This window comes from Carassius auratus, chromosome 27 (genome assembly GCF_003368295.1).
Source record: "Carassius auratus strain Wakin chromosome 27, ASM336829v1, whole genome shotgun sequence".
Classification (NCBI taxonomy): Eukaryota; Metazoa; Chordata; class Actinopteri; order Cypriniformes; family Cyprinidae; genus Carassius; species Carassius auratus.
Window position 1 is genome coordinate 19,853,713 of NC_039269.1, and position 16,150 is coordinate 19,869,862.

Consider the following 16,150-nt stretch of genomic DNA (forward strand, 5'->3'; position numbering starts at 1 on the left):
AGCTAAAAGTGCTATATTAAGTCAGTATCCCTGTGGATTTTAAATGCTTTGAATCTTTTCCATTTGCAAGTAATATATTCCCACTGTCGTGGAAATTCTAATTCAATAACAGTTTGTAGAGACAGAATGAAAAACTGTCACAGTTGGTAACCGTGGCCTCTGGATTTGCACTATGTGGGTGGAGTTTGTGTTTATCTCGCATCAGCACTGATTATTTCATGTGGGTGTCTCCATTAATTGTTAATCTACACCATCTACTACTCATTTCTCAATCCCTACTTATTGACCTGTCTTTCGTCTTGTGTTTGTCCGAGCGTTGTTTGCAGTTCCCTGTGTTTATGCCTGGTCTCTCGTTCCTGTTCTCTGTGTTCTTCTCTTCGTTGGATCGTCTGTGTCTCTGGAATCCCATCCACTCCTCACCACCCACGATTATACCTCTCACCCCCACGGCTCGCTCATCTCAGTTCCTGTGTCACACTCTCCTGCTGCGTTGCCTCACCGCCACTTCCTGGATCACCATCGGACATTGTTACTTCCCGGATCGCCATCAGATGTCTCCTCACCCACCTGTTATCCTGTTTTATATTAATCGTGTTCTGACTGTGTTTATTAAATATCCTATTTACTTGCACTTGCTTCCTCACCATCATTCGCTGTTACTAAAACCAAACAGAGTTTTGTCTTTGTATTGCTTTAATTCCCAGAAGAGAATGATCTGGTTTACACACAGCTTGAGTCTGTGTGCAAAGAGATAACACAGAGCCCTACAGCCCACTTTTTATAGTATATAAAAAGATACATTGAAGGACAGAATAGAACCTTTGAGCCAATCATTTTGCTCAGTGGACATCATGTGATGATAATGGAGAGAGAGAGAGGACTCAAATGTGAGTCTGGCCACAAGTCTGGCCACAGGTATTCCAACAAAAGCGAGGGAGAAATAGACAAACAGAAGATGACCCGTAGGGGCTCACGAAGGAGCCGGAAGCAGCTTTCTGCAGGTAAGGTTCTGTGAGTGCAAATGGTGAGCACAGAGTAATTCCAGCAGTGGTAGAGAAACACTAACCAAACCCCGATTCAACCAGACAGGACAGGACAGGACAACACTAAAGTGAAGACGCCAATGGTAGATACTCATCGGTTACATCACACAATCTGACAATGGGACAGGAGAAAGCGAGGGTAGAAGCAGAGGGAGACAGAGAAAGAAACAAGATCATGACAGGATCATGACAGTACCCTCCCCGACGGTACCTTCGATACGAACGGCAGAAAAAGACGCGGGAGGGGGGGAGTGGGAGACCGGCTTTATGCAAGAAACGTGAAACACCGGGGGACACGACGAAGATTAGGTGGCAAACGAAGTTTGACGGCGACAGGATTAATGACCTTGACGATACGGAATGGTCCAATAAAGCAGGGAGCCAGTTTAAGAGAGTCAGATTGGAGAGGTAAATTGGAAGTAGATAACCATACTCTCTGACCAGAAACATAACGAGGGCTCTTGACCAGTTATCTATTAGCAGCGACACACATGCGTCCTCTCGAACGACATAGAGCAGATCTAACCCTCCTCCAGGTTCGCTTGCAGCGACTGATAAAGGTTTGAACGGACGGACAGTAAGAATCAGTTTCCTGAGACGAAAATAAAGGAGGTTGATAACCGAGGCAACACTGAAAAGGTGAAAGACCTGAGGCAGAGGATGGGATAGAGTTATGAGCATACTCAGTCCAGGGGAGCTGTTCGGCCCAGGACGTGGGATTGCGAAAGGCGACAATCTGAGAATGCGGGCGACAATCTGATTGGCTCGTTCAGCCTGACCATTAGTCTGGGGGTGAAAACCCGAGGAAAGGCTAGCTGTGGCACCTATGACACTGCAAAACTCTCTCCAAAACTGCGAGGCGAATTGCGGACCCCTATCGGACACGACATCGGTGGGCAACCCATGAAACTTGAACACATTATCAACCATAATCTGTGCAGTCTCCTTGGCAGAGGGGAGCTTGGCGAGGGGAATGAAGTGAGCCGATTTAGAAAAGCGGTCGACGACGGTCAGGATGGCCATATTACTGGCCGAGGGCGGAAGGCCGTCATAAAGTCGAGGACTATATGGGACCACGGGCGAGAGGGAACAGGTAGCGGCCGCAGGAGACCAGCAGGTGGGGAATTGCCCGCCTTGGTCTGGGCACAAATAGAGCAGGCGGCGATAAAACGACGCGCATCACGGTCTAAGGTCGGCCACCAGAAACGCTGGCGAATAAAAGCGATAGTACCCCGACCCCCGGGATGAGGGGCTAATTTAGAGGAGTGAGCGCACTGAAGCACAGCTAAGTGTGTGGGAACCGGGACAAGAGGCTGCCCCTAGGGCAGTTACGGGGAGTGGTGACACGAGAGAGAGCGGGCCTAACCTGTCTCTCGATTCCCCAAACTGTAGTACCCACCACCCGACCGGGAGGAAAAATCTCCTCCCGGGGGGTGCAGGTGGTTGAGGAATCGAAAAGACAGGACAACGTGTCCGGCTTACCTTTCTTAGAGCCTGGGCGATAAGAAATGACTAAATCGAATCGCGTAAAAAAAAGAGCCCAACGAGCTTGACGCGAGTTCAATCTCTTGGCTCAACGGATATATTGTAAATTGCGATGGTCAGTCCAAACAGTAAAAGGGACAGTAGAACCCTCTAACCACGGTCGCCACTCACACAATGCCAGGTGGATGGTGAGCAGTTCGCAATCTTGCCATAAGATGCTGACCGCTGGGAAAGAATGGCTCCCACCCCTACCTCGGAGGCGTTAACCTCGACGATAAACTGTCTCGAGCTATCTGGAGTGAGGAGGATAGACGCGGACGTAAAAAGAGTTTTCAGCCAGTGAAAAGCGACCTGCGCAGACCCGGACCATTTGAAACTAGATTTAACGGAGGTGAGAGCAGTCAGCGGTGTGGCCACCTGGCTGAAATTGCATATAAAGCGACGATAGAAATTAGCAAACCCGAGAAAGTGTTGTAACGGAACGCAAGAGTCAGGAACGGGCCAGTCGACCACGCCTGAACCTTGGTAGGGTCCATACTAATCCCCTCTGCCGAGATAACGGAGCCAAGAAACGTTATTGATGACGCGTGAAAAGAGCAATTCTCAGCCTTAACAAAAAGTTGATTCTCAAGCAAACGTTGGAGGACGCGGCGAACGTGCTGCACATAAATCTGGAGATAGGGCGAAAAAATCTAAATATCATAGAGATAGACAAAAACGAATAAATTGAGCAAATCCCGAAGGACGTCATTGATTAGTGCCTGAAAGACAGCGGGGGCGTTAAATAATCCGAAGGGGAGGACCCTATACTCGAAGTGACCGAGGGGTGTGTTAAAGGTGGTCTTCCACTCGTCCCCTTCCCGAATACTCACGACATGATAGGCATTACGGAGGTCGAGTTTGGTAAAGACCCTTGCCCCCTGCAGGATATCAAAAGCTAAAGACATCAGCAGCAGGGGATAACGATTCTTAACGGTGATGTCATTCAGCCCCCGATAATCTATGCAGGGACGCAAAGAGCCGTCCTTCTTTTTGACAAAAAAAAAATCCAGTGCCGGCGGGAGACGAGGACGGGATGATAGTGCCCGCACTGAGAAATTTGGACAAATAATTATCTAATGCCTCCTGTTCAGGAGCCGAAAGAGAGTAGAGCCTACCCCATGGGGGCGTGGTACCCGAGAGAAGATCAATGGCGCAGTCATACGGGCGGTGGGGTGGAAGAGACATTGCTCGGGAACGACTGAAAACCCCTCGCAAATCGTGATACTCCTCCGGTACTCCCATCAGATCTCCCGTCTCCTCCTGAAACACAGCAACAGAAGACACAGGGGGAACAGCAGAGACTAAACACTCAAGACAAAATAGACCCCTTAGCCCAGTCAACGTGAGGATTGTGGAGTTCTAGCCTAGGATGGCCCAAGACTACAGGAGTAAAAGGAGACTGAAAAATAAAAAAGAGATTGTCTCCTTGTTGTTACCAGAAATAGTCAGAGTCAATGGAATCGTCTGTTTCTGTACCCTAAGTGGGGAACTGCCATCAAGGGCAAATAGAGGAGTGGAGTCTTTTAGATGTGTGAGAGGAATACCTTGTTGGAGCACCCACTCCTCATTCACAAAGTTCCCCTCGACCCCAGAGTTGATCAAGGCAGCGCAGAAAGCTGACAACCCAGCCCACTGGAGATGCGCTGGAAGTGACATACAGGAACTAGAAGGGATGGCCTTAGTAATGGCGCTCGTCAGTAACCCTCCTCCTACTGACGAGCGCTGGCTTTTACCGGACATGAAGACACAAAGTGAGTAGCGCTGGCACAGTACATGCAGAGGCGGTTAAAAAATCCTCCTCTCACGTTCCTTAGGTGAGATACGAAGACCTCCCAGCTGCATGGGTTTGGGATCCGCGTGAGCGGAGCTGATGAGGGGCGGAGAGAAGAGCGTGTCATCCAGGCGGTGAGCTCGACGCCATTGGTCAAAACGCCTCTCCACACGAATGGCCAGGTCGATAAGATCGTCGAGCCGGGTGGGGATCTCACAGATGAGGAACTCGTCCCGAATCTCAGGAGAAAGCCCCTCCAAGAAACGAGCGACCAACGTGGGTTGGTTCCATCTGCAGGTGGTGGCGAGGGTCCGGAACTCAACAGAGAAATCGGGCACGGAACGCCTCCCCTGCCGAAGTGTGGAAAGTCATCGAGAAGCCTCCTCACCATAGGCTGAGCGGTCGAAGATCCGAATCATCTCCTCCTTGAAGTGCTCAAAACTGGAGATGCTCTCCGTCTCAGTCTCCCAGTTAGCCGTTCCCCATTCGCGAGCCCGATCATTGAGGAGTGAGAGAACATAAGCAACCTTGGCTCTCTCCTTAGCGTACGTTACGGGCTGTAGCAGGAACATCACCTCACACTGGGTAAGGAAAGAGCGACATTGTGTTGGCTTACCTGAAAAAAAACGGAGGATTATTGATTCATGTCTCCGTTGGAACGGGAGGACCATGAGAGGCGGAAGGCTGGAGGCGCAGACTATGAACCTGGCAGGAAAGCTCGGACATTTGGGCGGCCAGTGTCTCAACGGCATGTTGGGCTGATGATGGAGATGTCCTCCTCATGCTTTCGTAGAAGGACACCCTGGTGTTCAACGGCGGTCTGGAACGGGCTGCCACTCGCTGAGTCCATATCTTGGTCAGATTGTTCTGTGATGATAATGGATAGAGAGAGAGGACTCAAATGCGAGTGCTATGATAACCGTCTTTTAATGAAACAAAGTCTAGCCACAGGTATTCCAACAAAAGCTAGGGAGAAATAGACAAACAGAAGATGACCCGTAGACTGGGTAGCACAAATGAACTGAGACGACCTCTGTTGCAGGGGTGACCAGCAGACTGGTGAGGCGGAGGTTCTCGGGGCTCACGAAGGAGCCAGTGGTCGGTGCTCGCAGAGCAGGGAAGCCGAAGCAGCTTTCAGCAGGTAAGGTTCTGTGGGTGCAAATGGTGAGCACAGAGTAATTCCAGCAGTGGTAGAGAAACACTAACCAAACCCCGATTCGACCAGACAGGACAGGACAACACTAACATGAAGACGCCAATGGTAGATACTCATTGGTTACATCAAACAATCTGACAATGGGACAGGAGAAAGAGAGGGTAGAAGTAGCCAAGATAATGAGACAGGATGAGAAACAGGTGGAGGGAGATTATCCTAATGGGAAGTGGAAACAGTTGTTAGTAAAGAAACGGAGAGTGAAGGGGAAAAGGAGAAGAGAGTTGCCAGCAGAGGGAGACAGAGAAAGAAACAAGATCATGACAGGATCATGACACATCACCCCATGACACATGCACATCTCATGCACATTGCATGGTACATGTCTGGTTAGCTCAAAAGTCCCTGGTACACAGTTTCACCTTAAATGTTGTTTTTCAAACTAAAACAGTTGCGTGCACAAGTTACATAAAATAACTTAATGTCCCTATGGACTATATATATTACCTTGATCATTGTATGTTTAAAAGATACTTAAATGAGATTAATGCAATCAATGCAAAATTAACAAAATTAAACATTTCTATAACACTCCTCCCTTTTGATCATTATTGATAACTTATCTTGATTAAATGTAGATACATTTGTGAACACACTACCCTTATAGTTTACATCAATAGTGTAAATTCACTAGGAATTTAAAACACCATTACTCTCATAAGGGTGAAAAAAAGCATCTGTATTGTTTTTTTTGTTTTTTATGGAGCATAGTCATTCCTAACATATAAGCAAGCTGTAAAGCTTATATGTTACAATAACAATAACTCTTATATTTGATTATATGTAAAAATCATCTCGTAACACAGAAAATGACCTTCTTTAGACCCTCTTTATTCTACAGCATGTAATGCTTACTACTCTTCTTCTGTAGAGCTGCTGCAGGTGTCAGATTTTAGCATCTCATTGTCTTCATCATTTTCATCAGAAACACTCACATTATTCTTACTTCCACACAAGACATTCCACATTACCATCTGATGAACTATTGAAGATTTCATTGAAGATCAGCTCTTCTAATCATTCCCTCTACACAAGGCCACATACACAGCAAAAATAAAATCATGTCCAGTGCTATATATTGGTGCAATTAACCCAATATATTCTTCTTTCATCTTTCAAGAAGATCATGTGGTGAGCTGGTCCAGGACAAGTCGGTCTTGCAGTGCAGTCAGCCTCAGTCCTCGTAGTTTCTTCTTGACGCCTTCCATCATCACCTTAGTAGTGTTCATGAAACTTATCTGTTCATACCTTGCGATTTCAAGTTAAATTTGAAGAAGGCTGACCCCAAGCACTGGATTTACAGCATGGAAGAACTTCTTAGCTCCATTCCGTACACTGTGTTCCCTCAGAACATAATTGTCTCTTGCCAAACTTGATAGTTCTGCTTGGTCTTTCAGTAAGGACACTTTCATTTTGATCTCTCTTTGATAAAAGTGTTTTGGCAGACATGGTCTGTCTTCAGCAATTAGTCAAAGATAGTTTTTTCAGTTTGCACTTGGCCTTCACCCATTGTTCCTTCTAGACCCCCTTTAATCATCATATATTTTACAGGTAACAAACCAAAGGAAGAGGACAGTAGCTTTGCTGTGTCAATCATGGTAAATACATCAACATTCTTCATGAAGATGTGTCAGTGAAGCTTGCAAGGCAAGATGAGGGGAAAAATATTAAAGGTACCTTTCTTCATTTTCATAGATTTTGGGAAATGTATCTACATTTGGGTAATTTATAAAGTTATGTTTCATTGGCAGTACCAGTAAATTGTATTGACCTTGTGGACATTGTTTGGTTACATTAATTGCTTTTATTTTCCCTTTATTTGCTTCCATTAGGAAAGAGAGGCCGTATTCCTCTTGTTCTGATTTCACTACATTGGTTACCGATTCGATACAGAATTCAATATAAAGTTTTGTTATATGTTTTCAAATCTCTTCATGGCTTGGCATCACAGTATGTTTCCGATTCAGTTTGTCTACATCATACCTTTGAGATCTCTTCACTCGAAGGATCTAATGTTCCTGATGATTCCTCGATCACGCTTGAAATGTAGAGGAGATAGAGCTTTTTCCGTGGCTGCCCCTAGACTATGGAATGAGCTTTCCCTGTCCTTAAAAACATATCCTACTCTACGGTCTTTTCAGAGGATGTTAAAAACGTATTTATTTTCTTTTGCCTTGGCTTTTAATAATGTATTGTAATTTATACAGTATGTATATGGATTTTATGTATTTGTTTTTTATTTTTTATCTTTAATGTACAGCACTTTGGTGCCAATTGTGGTTTTTGAAAGTGCTTTAGAAATAAAGTGAGTTTAGTTGAGTTGAGCTAATTCAGAAGTAAATATTTAACATATTTCAAAGAACATATAAAATATACTAAAGTCCCACTTAAGTGGTTTTAAAAAATAATTGGAAAGCTAAACTAATTGCATTTAATATCACTTTAAAATGTAATACATTTGAAGTTAATTACAAATAAAATGCATTTTAGCGTAGAAAATAACATTTAGTTGGCACTTATGTGTGCTTGTCAAGATCCAGTCAATGAACTCCTATTAATTCACCACCAGAGGTCATCATACGGTGGCCGAGAAAGCTCAACACGCTGCAACTTGAGAAAACACATATCAAACTGAAAAAACACCAGCAAATGAAGAAAACATCTTCATTAGTTTGACAACAAAAGTGTTCCAAATCATCACAACACATGCATATAACGAAACGCGCTGAAAATCATAACATCACATGCAATGATGTGATGATTTTTGCAGCGCCTTCCTCTCACACACTGCTAAATATTGTTCTTCATTTATCCCTTTCCTAGTGATAGCTGCAATACATAAGCCTTTCCGTGTTAGTTCTCTTAGTTTTGTTTCTAGTTTTCATAGTCCTGTTTCAGGTTCTAGTTTTCATAGTTTAGTCTTTTTCTTTCCTTGCCCTGTTAATTGTGTTTTGACCCTTTGCTCTGGTTACTGGATTACCCTCTTGCTTAGCCCTCTGGATATTGTTCGCTCATTGAAAACCCATGCTTGCCCTGGGATTATTCTTATGTCTTGCCTCCTATATACCTGTTTGACCCATGTTTGCAATGATCACTCTGTTACAGAATTAATTTAAAGTATTTTATTTCTGCAATAAGTACAATTTATAAAAGTATACTTAAGTGCACTTTTTTATTATTATTATTATTATTAAATACTATAGACTACAGCATGTGTATAATTGGTTCCAGGGGAAAAAAATCTGTGGGGGTGCTTTTGTTTCTCTTGGGGGTGCTGAAGCACCTGCTAGTCCCTCCCTAGTGCCGCCCATACTGAGAAACAAACCTATTAACTTGATTTCTGGTTAGTTTAACTTCTGATAGTTTCATATTGTAGAAACAAAAAAACGTCCTTTAACCTTCCTTTTCCAATACAGATTTACAAACTGAATTATTTTTTAACTATAAGTTTTGTGTTAGCCAGAGAGTGTGGTTGTAATTTTTAATGATTTACAGGCATAAGTAAGGCAGTTGTGTTCTTGTTAAACTATACATGCTGCAACACAGAGATGTAAAATGGCCAAAAAGTATATTTATATTCTGTTGTTGTTAAATGTATCAATATTTTACAATGAAATATTTTGTATTTGTAACTTATAAAAAAAAAATTGTGTATATTTTGAAACATGAAAAACTCTACAGCAAAAGCCAAATTTCAGCAGCATTTACATCCTAACTGTATAAAATGAGATGTTAAATTGGTCTTTTTTTTTTTTTTTATGTGATCTCAACATTAGCAGACCCCTCACTATCTTCTAATCTTCTATAACTATTCAACAACTGAGGCACTTACTCTTAAACCATTAACCAGAAATATGCCCTGCTAAGTCACTTTTTATTTTTCTTTCTAAATGTTAGGATTTTATTGCAGCACTTCACATGTCTTCGCAGGATGAACCGTTCTTCATTTTCAAATCTCTGAAGATTTTGCTTTAGTCTCCATGAAAATACCAGTCAATGCCAATGTCTGCTCTCTTCTACTTTCAGTTTTTGTTTACAATAACTGGTCCTGCTCTTGTCATGTTTTTCCAGCACCACACTAGACTTGTGCCTTTAAATGTGCACAAACAGCGCACTTTAGTCTTATTTTGATCCAGTTTATAACGTTAACATCACAGCATCTTATTTGTAAATACAGTACAAATAAATAATAGGCTAATTATCTGGTTTCCAAACACTTTGTCCGCTTCAAATGTTGTTTTTATAGTCTTAAGGATAGGGTGGGAGACTAAAAAGTCTCTCCAGTACAGTTTCTGTTCAGTCTTTTTGTTTTTATAGCTGTTAAATGTCAGCTTCAGGTCAGTGTTTATATGTTGAAGACTCTTTCACGCTGGTGTGATTGGCTCCCTCCTCAGGTTGTCCTGGTAACAGCCAATGACACGCAAGTGCTCTCGCTGTCTACTACATTTAAGCTAAACCTGCACCCTGCCACCCTGTGCTGAGTGCGCTCGACGGATTTACACCGGCTCTGGATTTTGCTGACTTTGAGTCGTCTTTCAAAAAAAAAAAACTGCAATGTGAATACGAAGGCGAATGCTAGAAATAGAAACCGAAAGAAAGTGAGTCAAGATTCAAAACAAAACAAACTGTTGTCGTCACCGCTCGCGCTTCATATCACGCAGAAATGCTCCTCTTTGCAACCTTCGCTTTTCTTGTAGATTTATCCTGGGCTCTTCCAACAGGTAATATTTTATCCTGTTATAGCAAACATATTCTGATTTCCTAACCAGGAAATTAACGTTATATTGCTCATGTTTTCCTCCATTATGATCTGTTGTTTTAATTATGGTCACGCGCTAAAACCCTCAAATGTGTTGTTATTGTTAGATATTATTATTCAGTTCGAGCGCAGTGTTTTGCTGAACGGGACAGTAGTTGAGAGGATCCTTATCAGTGATGCAAATTTAAAGGGACATTTCGACCAGCAACCTGTTGTCAGACCCATTCAAGACGAAGTCCTGAAGATGATGGTGGAGAAAGATCATGAAACCGCAAGTAAATAATTTTAATGCAGCAATTTATGAAGTTTAGCATTAGAGGAGGAACGGTGATATTTTTTAAGGATACTGATTTTTTTATGTGCTAAAACAATATATACAACCTATTTTAGTAGTTATATTTTTAGTATATTTCTGTTTATAAAATGTATTTTCCTTCTTGTTTTGGGTTACTGTTAAGTTTAAAATGCATGAGTGAGTACATTATGTTAAATGACTGTTACTTTAAAATTTAAAACATTCCAACTGTTTGAGTTTCAGCATGCACATTTATGCAAACAATGCTTGATGTTGAGGATAGAGTGGTGTAATGCTGTTGCTGTATGCTGTTCTTTAGAGATCCACCAAGTGGTGCCATTTATTAGATATAAATATTTATATTAGTCTGTCGCTATTGTCATACAGCCACTCTGTGACAATAAACCCATCTTTATTTTTCAGGTTATGGCACATATATACGTTTGAGGGAATGTAAGCTGCGAGGGTATCGAGTCCTGCAGCTGTCCGACCGGTTTCAGCTCAATGGCAAAGATTATCTGACTTTAGATTCGGACAGTGATTCATGGACCGTGTTGATGCCAGAGGCACAGGGTCTAAAGTCATGGACACTTAAGGCTGAGCGTGCGAGTCTAGACAAAACTCACCTGAAAGAAGAATGTGAGGAATTCATTAAACAGATAAATGATGCCCCGAATCAAGAAGGTGAAAACTTATGATGATTATTTGTTAGAATAATTCATTGATGCAACTTTATGAAAATCCCACTTATTAAAATGTTTTGTTTGACTTAAAAACAGTCGTTGTTGCAATACAAGGCACAATGCCCTTCCATTTTTTTTAAACGCTACACTTTTATGGGTATCTACTTTTAACATTTTACAAACAATATTATAATATTTAAAAAAATATTTAAGACTACAAGATTCATAACTATGAATCTGGAGTTGATATTATCTGTTGAATGTATTTCAGGGCTTGGCGTGTTAAGAGTGATGGCTCCAGTTCTCTGCACTTTTCTCTTCATTGGATTTGTCTTTATGAGCCTCCTTATCTTCAAGGGACACGGTGAGCATACATCATGTGCTGTCACATGTGTTTTTGTGAAAACACCACTGCATACCAGTCAAACCACTACCAATGGTTTATTTTAAATGGATGAAATGAAATGATCACAAGAAAGTACAAATATGTTTTGTTTGGTTTGAGTCACATCACATGTAACAAGGGCTCATTCTCCATTCTTTGTTTTCCTCTTCCTCTTTTGCTCGATGCAGGTCATCAGCCAGGAGGTGAGATGTTTTACATTGTTTAACAAATGCTTTAATTACTGCAATATAAAGGTTGACAGATGATTACATATTGGCGTTGATACAGCTGTCTCTGTGGACTGGATGGCACTCCCAGACACAGACAATCTGTAGGCCATGGCTATTATCCTAGTTAACAAGAAGTGAATTTCACTTAAATGGATTTATTAGGACAACTTGGTTTATAAAAGTGTGATAAGGGTGTGTATGGACTTTATATTTAACTACTCTGGCAACACTTTACATTACAGTGGTACAGTGTAATTAAAACATAGAGAAAATGTTTTGCTTTATGAGGTAACATTAAAGTCCAAATTGTACTATCGACCTTGCTTAAGGTTACAGTCAGCAACATACATTTCCTTCAGTAATTGTTCTACTGGGTCTTACAGAAAGTAAATACAATCCAATAAAACAAACATAGAGCAGGTTTTTGATGTTTCATATTGTTTCTAAAAAGCTATTATGTGCACACATTCCTCTAAGGAAAAGTTCACTCAAAAATGTTCTCACCCTCTGGCCATCCAAGATGTAGATGAGTTTGTTTCTTCATCAGAACAGAATTGGAGAAATAATTAAAGCATTACATGGGTGTCATCAGAATGAGTGTCCAAACAGCTGATAAAAACATCACAATTATCCACATAAATCCAGTCCATCAAAAATAATATTGTGCAGTTTGTGAAAAACATAAAGCTGCATGTTTGTAAAAAACAAATCCATCATTAAGGTGCCAAATGCAAGTTAATAATCCATATAAGGTTTCCAGAAGAAAAAAAAAATCCATCTCCGGTTGTCCTCTTACATCAAAATCCCCCAACAAATTTGTTTAGAATGGGTTTTGTACTATTTTTGCTTGTAAATGGTGCTTGGTGAATGTATATTTTCTGGTTCAGACAAGATTATATTGTTTCACTACAGAAAGCAAGCTATGAAGCAGTGGTTTGAAGTTAAAATGATTTCTTGATTCATTTATTTATTAGAAACCATTCCGATTTTCCATTCACAACATGTTAATTGATGCACTTGAGTCATGTTGTGGATGTTTTTATCAGCAGTTTGAACTCCCATTCACTGCAGATGATCCGTTGATCAAGTGATGCAATGCTACATTTCTCATAATCTGTTCCAATGAAGAAACTAACTGATCTGCATATTAGATGGCCTGAGGATGAGTAAGCTTAAAACAAATGTTCATTTTTTGGTGAGCTATTTTTTTTTAAAAGGACAACACCCCTGAACTTTCCCAGGATCTGTAAAAACTGGTCATACCAGACAGGTGTGTCCACATGCTTTTATGCTGTTGATTGTCAGATGTGTTATTTATGGCTTTTCTCTAGGTGTTTTAGGCTCAATTATCCACTATCCAGCCCATCATTTTGAAGTACCATTGAACGAACAGAGTCAAAAGGACATCTCTCAAGTTCCAGTGCTGAAGGGTCCCTATAGCAATCATCTAACCTGCCCAACCACATAATTGTAAAGAGTCAACTCTTGGTCAAGATTTCAGAAGTCTTAGATTTTTTTAAATATTATTATTAGGGGCCAAGTACCAAAGGTGTGTAGGCATCTATTGTATCTGTTGCCATTCTTATTCTTCTTCTGCTCTTGAGTCTATGGCAGCCCATAGAACTGTAGTGCCACCACTTGTCCAAAGTTTCACTCATGTTTATGCTAATAAATTTCGAACCATAAAGGCAGAAAAGGACAATTATTTTTCCCCTGAATCCTTGGTTTAAGCTGAGTCGAATGAAGTCCAAAATGTACAAAATTGTAAGATTAAAATTTTTCTCTATTTGAAATTTTCGGACAAACTTACTTTTTCAAACTCGTTCTAGACGGTTTGTCTGATTTTCACCAAAATGAGCTCAGATCATCTTCAGACCATCCTGGCAAAAATTGTTGATTAGTCAAACCATTGTCAAATAACGTGCTAATGAATTTTACAAAGAGCACGCAAAAATGGATATGTGGCTGTATCTCTACAACGGTTGGGCATATTGAGATCAAACTTGGTGTGTGTTCTATAACAAACATGACCTGAGACTACCTGCAGCGTTTCAGCACTGTGCCACCTAGTGGTCAGGAGATATGAAAAAAAATATATTTTTGCTTATGAATTCTGAATGGTTTGGTCAAAATCACAAGTTAAGATTAGATTAGGTGCAGCATGCCTAGTCAAATGATACCCAATTTGCCCATGTCAGCTATTTTGGGCATTGGCCATTTTTGATTTTTTTGGTTAAATGTTATATTTTATGAATATTTTACTTGCTATGCTTCTTCAGCACCATGCCCTGATGGTACTCAAACATTTTGGGTTCAGCGCAACCTTGTGGTCAAAATTTATAATAACTTTTTAATAATGAAATCATAAACTTCCTGTTCGCCATTTTGATTCATGTTAAAAACCTACTTTTCCGAACTCCTCTTAGACTGTTAGTCCAATTTTCACCAAATTTGTCTTAAATCATCTTCATACCAAGCTGGCAAAAAGTTATGGATTTCGTGTCGATATACATAATGGTTTTTGTTTAGCGCATCAACTAATTTGCCAAACTGCTTCTGAGGCTGTATCTCTGCAAAGCTTTGATATATTTACACCAAACTTTGTATGTACCATTGTCACCTCACACTGACCATGCCACATTTGGTAACCGTGCCACCTACTGGTCAAGAGTGACAAACCATTCATTAAAATTAAATTAAATTAAATGTATTCATTTATTTATTCATAGCGCAATGCTTTACCAATTGAGCAACAGGAACACTAACATTAGCCATTAATTTTTACATTTCCAAAAATGCTAATCATTTTTGATAACATTAGCCTATTATAATGAAACTGGTCTCAAAATATTCCTTGGGTAATGCTGACAACATGGATACCAAAACCTAGTTTTTCTAACTCCTCCTTGACCGTTGGTCCGATTTTTACCAAAATCGAATCAGATTATCATCAGACAGTGCTGACAAAAGTTATGGATTTTGTGTTGATAGACAAAACTGTTTGCTCCGCAAAAAATTTGAGGCATTATGACATATTATGTCTGAGGCTGTATCTCTGCAAAGCTTTGACATATTGACACTAAACTTTGTGTGTGCCATTGTTACCTCACACAGAACACACCACATCGATTTGATAACAGCGTTATAAGCCATTAACTCATATTATGAGATGTTCTGTTTATGAACTTTTTGCCATTTTGCTTCAAATCATCCTAAACTTTAATAACTAATTTTTACAGTTGGCCTGATGTTCCATGCCATGCTTAGCTCCTCATTTTGCCGTTGGAGTGCTTGGCCCCTTAATTGCTGCTTGCAGCTATATTATTTAAAAATGTTTTTGCTTGAAATTATCTTGAAAGCTTAATTTTTAATTGTGTCAGTAGTACTGTATGCATTACACACTGTTGCCGAATGTTCTTGCACAGAGTATAACAACAGTTTCCGTGCTTTCAAAAAGCAGTTTTTTATATTTTATTTGTTTTGTTTTTTTACTGTAGTTGTGGTCTTTTTATGCTACTCACTGAAAATCTACCATTTATAAATTGCACAATCTGAATCATTTTTTTTGTGTGTAATGTCAGCTAGACAAACTAGTTTCTGATGTGTAATATATCACATTTTCCCTCAGTAAAATAGCTGATAACATGTTTAAAAGCATTTGTTTCTTTGTACCCAAAGAAGTTATTGTATCCAGTATTTGTTTTGTGTGTGAATTCATGCAAAAAGACCAAAATCAGCAAATAAATTTTTCCTTATGTCATAATATGCCTACACTTTCATTATTCATTGCACGTTTTATTTGTTTTCTCTAATAAATATTAAATTATTTTATTTAATATAAAAGTGTTATGAAAAATATATTAAAATATGAATTATATAATAATATATTAAATAAGCTGTTCATTTTCAGAAATAAACCAATGAATGTATTAATTATAATAATTATTATAGGGTAATAATTACAAGGGGCTTTGATATTTCTGCTTATTAAATTTAAAATTAAATTTATGCATTTAGCAGTCGCTTTTATCCAAAGCAACTTACAGTGCATTCAGGCTATCAATTTTTCATATATGAATGACTCAGAAAGCAATATCGAGGATAAGTTACTTTTACAGCATGTACGCCTAAATTACTGGTGAACTACGCTTAACCTTGGCCAAGAAAGTGAGTTGTTGTCGTGTCAAATTTCCTCTTTTTTCTCACATTACATCACATCCCTAGTGGCAGCATTTGTTTCTGCC

At 40.1% G+C, this 16,150-nt stretch overlaps 1 protein-coding gene across 1 annotated transcript; it reads left to right on the top strand.

Moving 5' to 3' along the window:
• The first annotated feature begins 9,942 nt into the window (after positions 1-9,942).
• LOC113045785 (uncharacterized) lies at positions 9,943-15,669 on the top strand. Its single transcript, XM_026206434.1, has 6 exons — positions 9,943-10,275; positions 10,421-10,588; positions 11,032-11,292; positions 11,563-11,655; positions 11,865-11,879; positions 13,238-15,669. Exons 1-6 carry the CDS (start codon positions 10,218-10,220, stop codon positions 13,372-13,374), a joined length of 732 nt encoding a protein of 243 aa, XP_026062219.1. The 5' UTR covers positions 9,943-10,217; the 3' UTR covers positions 13,375-15,669.
• Positions 15,670-16,150: the final 481 nt, after the last annotated feature.

What these genes read in the sequence shown, in the direction of transcription:
- LOC113045785 (XM_026206434.1), top strand. Translation starts at nt 10,218, where the DNA reads ATGCTCCTCTTTGCAACCTTCGCTTTTCTTGTAGATTTATCCTGGGCT. An exon ending in GAAAGATCATGAAACCGCAA is followed by an intron (nt 10,589 to 11,031) that starts GTAAATAATTTT and finishes TTTATTTTTCAG; the next exon opens with GTTATGGCACATATATACGT. An exon ending in TGATGCCCCGAATCAAGAAG is followed by an intron (nt 11,293 to 11,562) that starts GTGAAAACTTAT and finishes AATGTATTTCAG; the next exon opens with GGCTTGGCGTGTTAAGAGTG.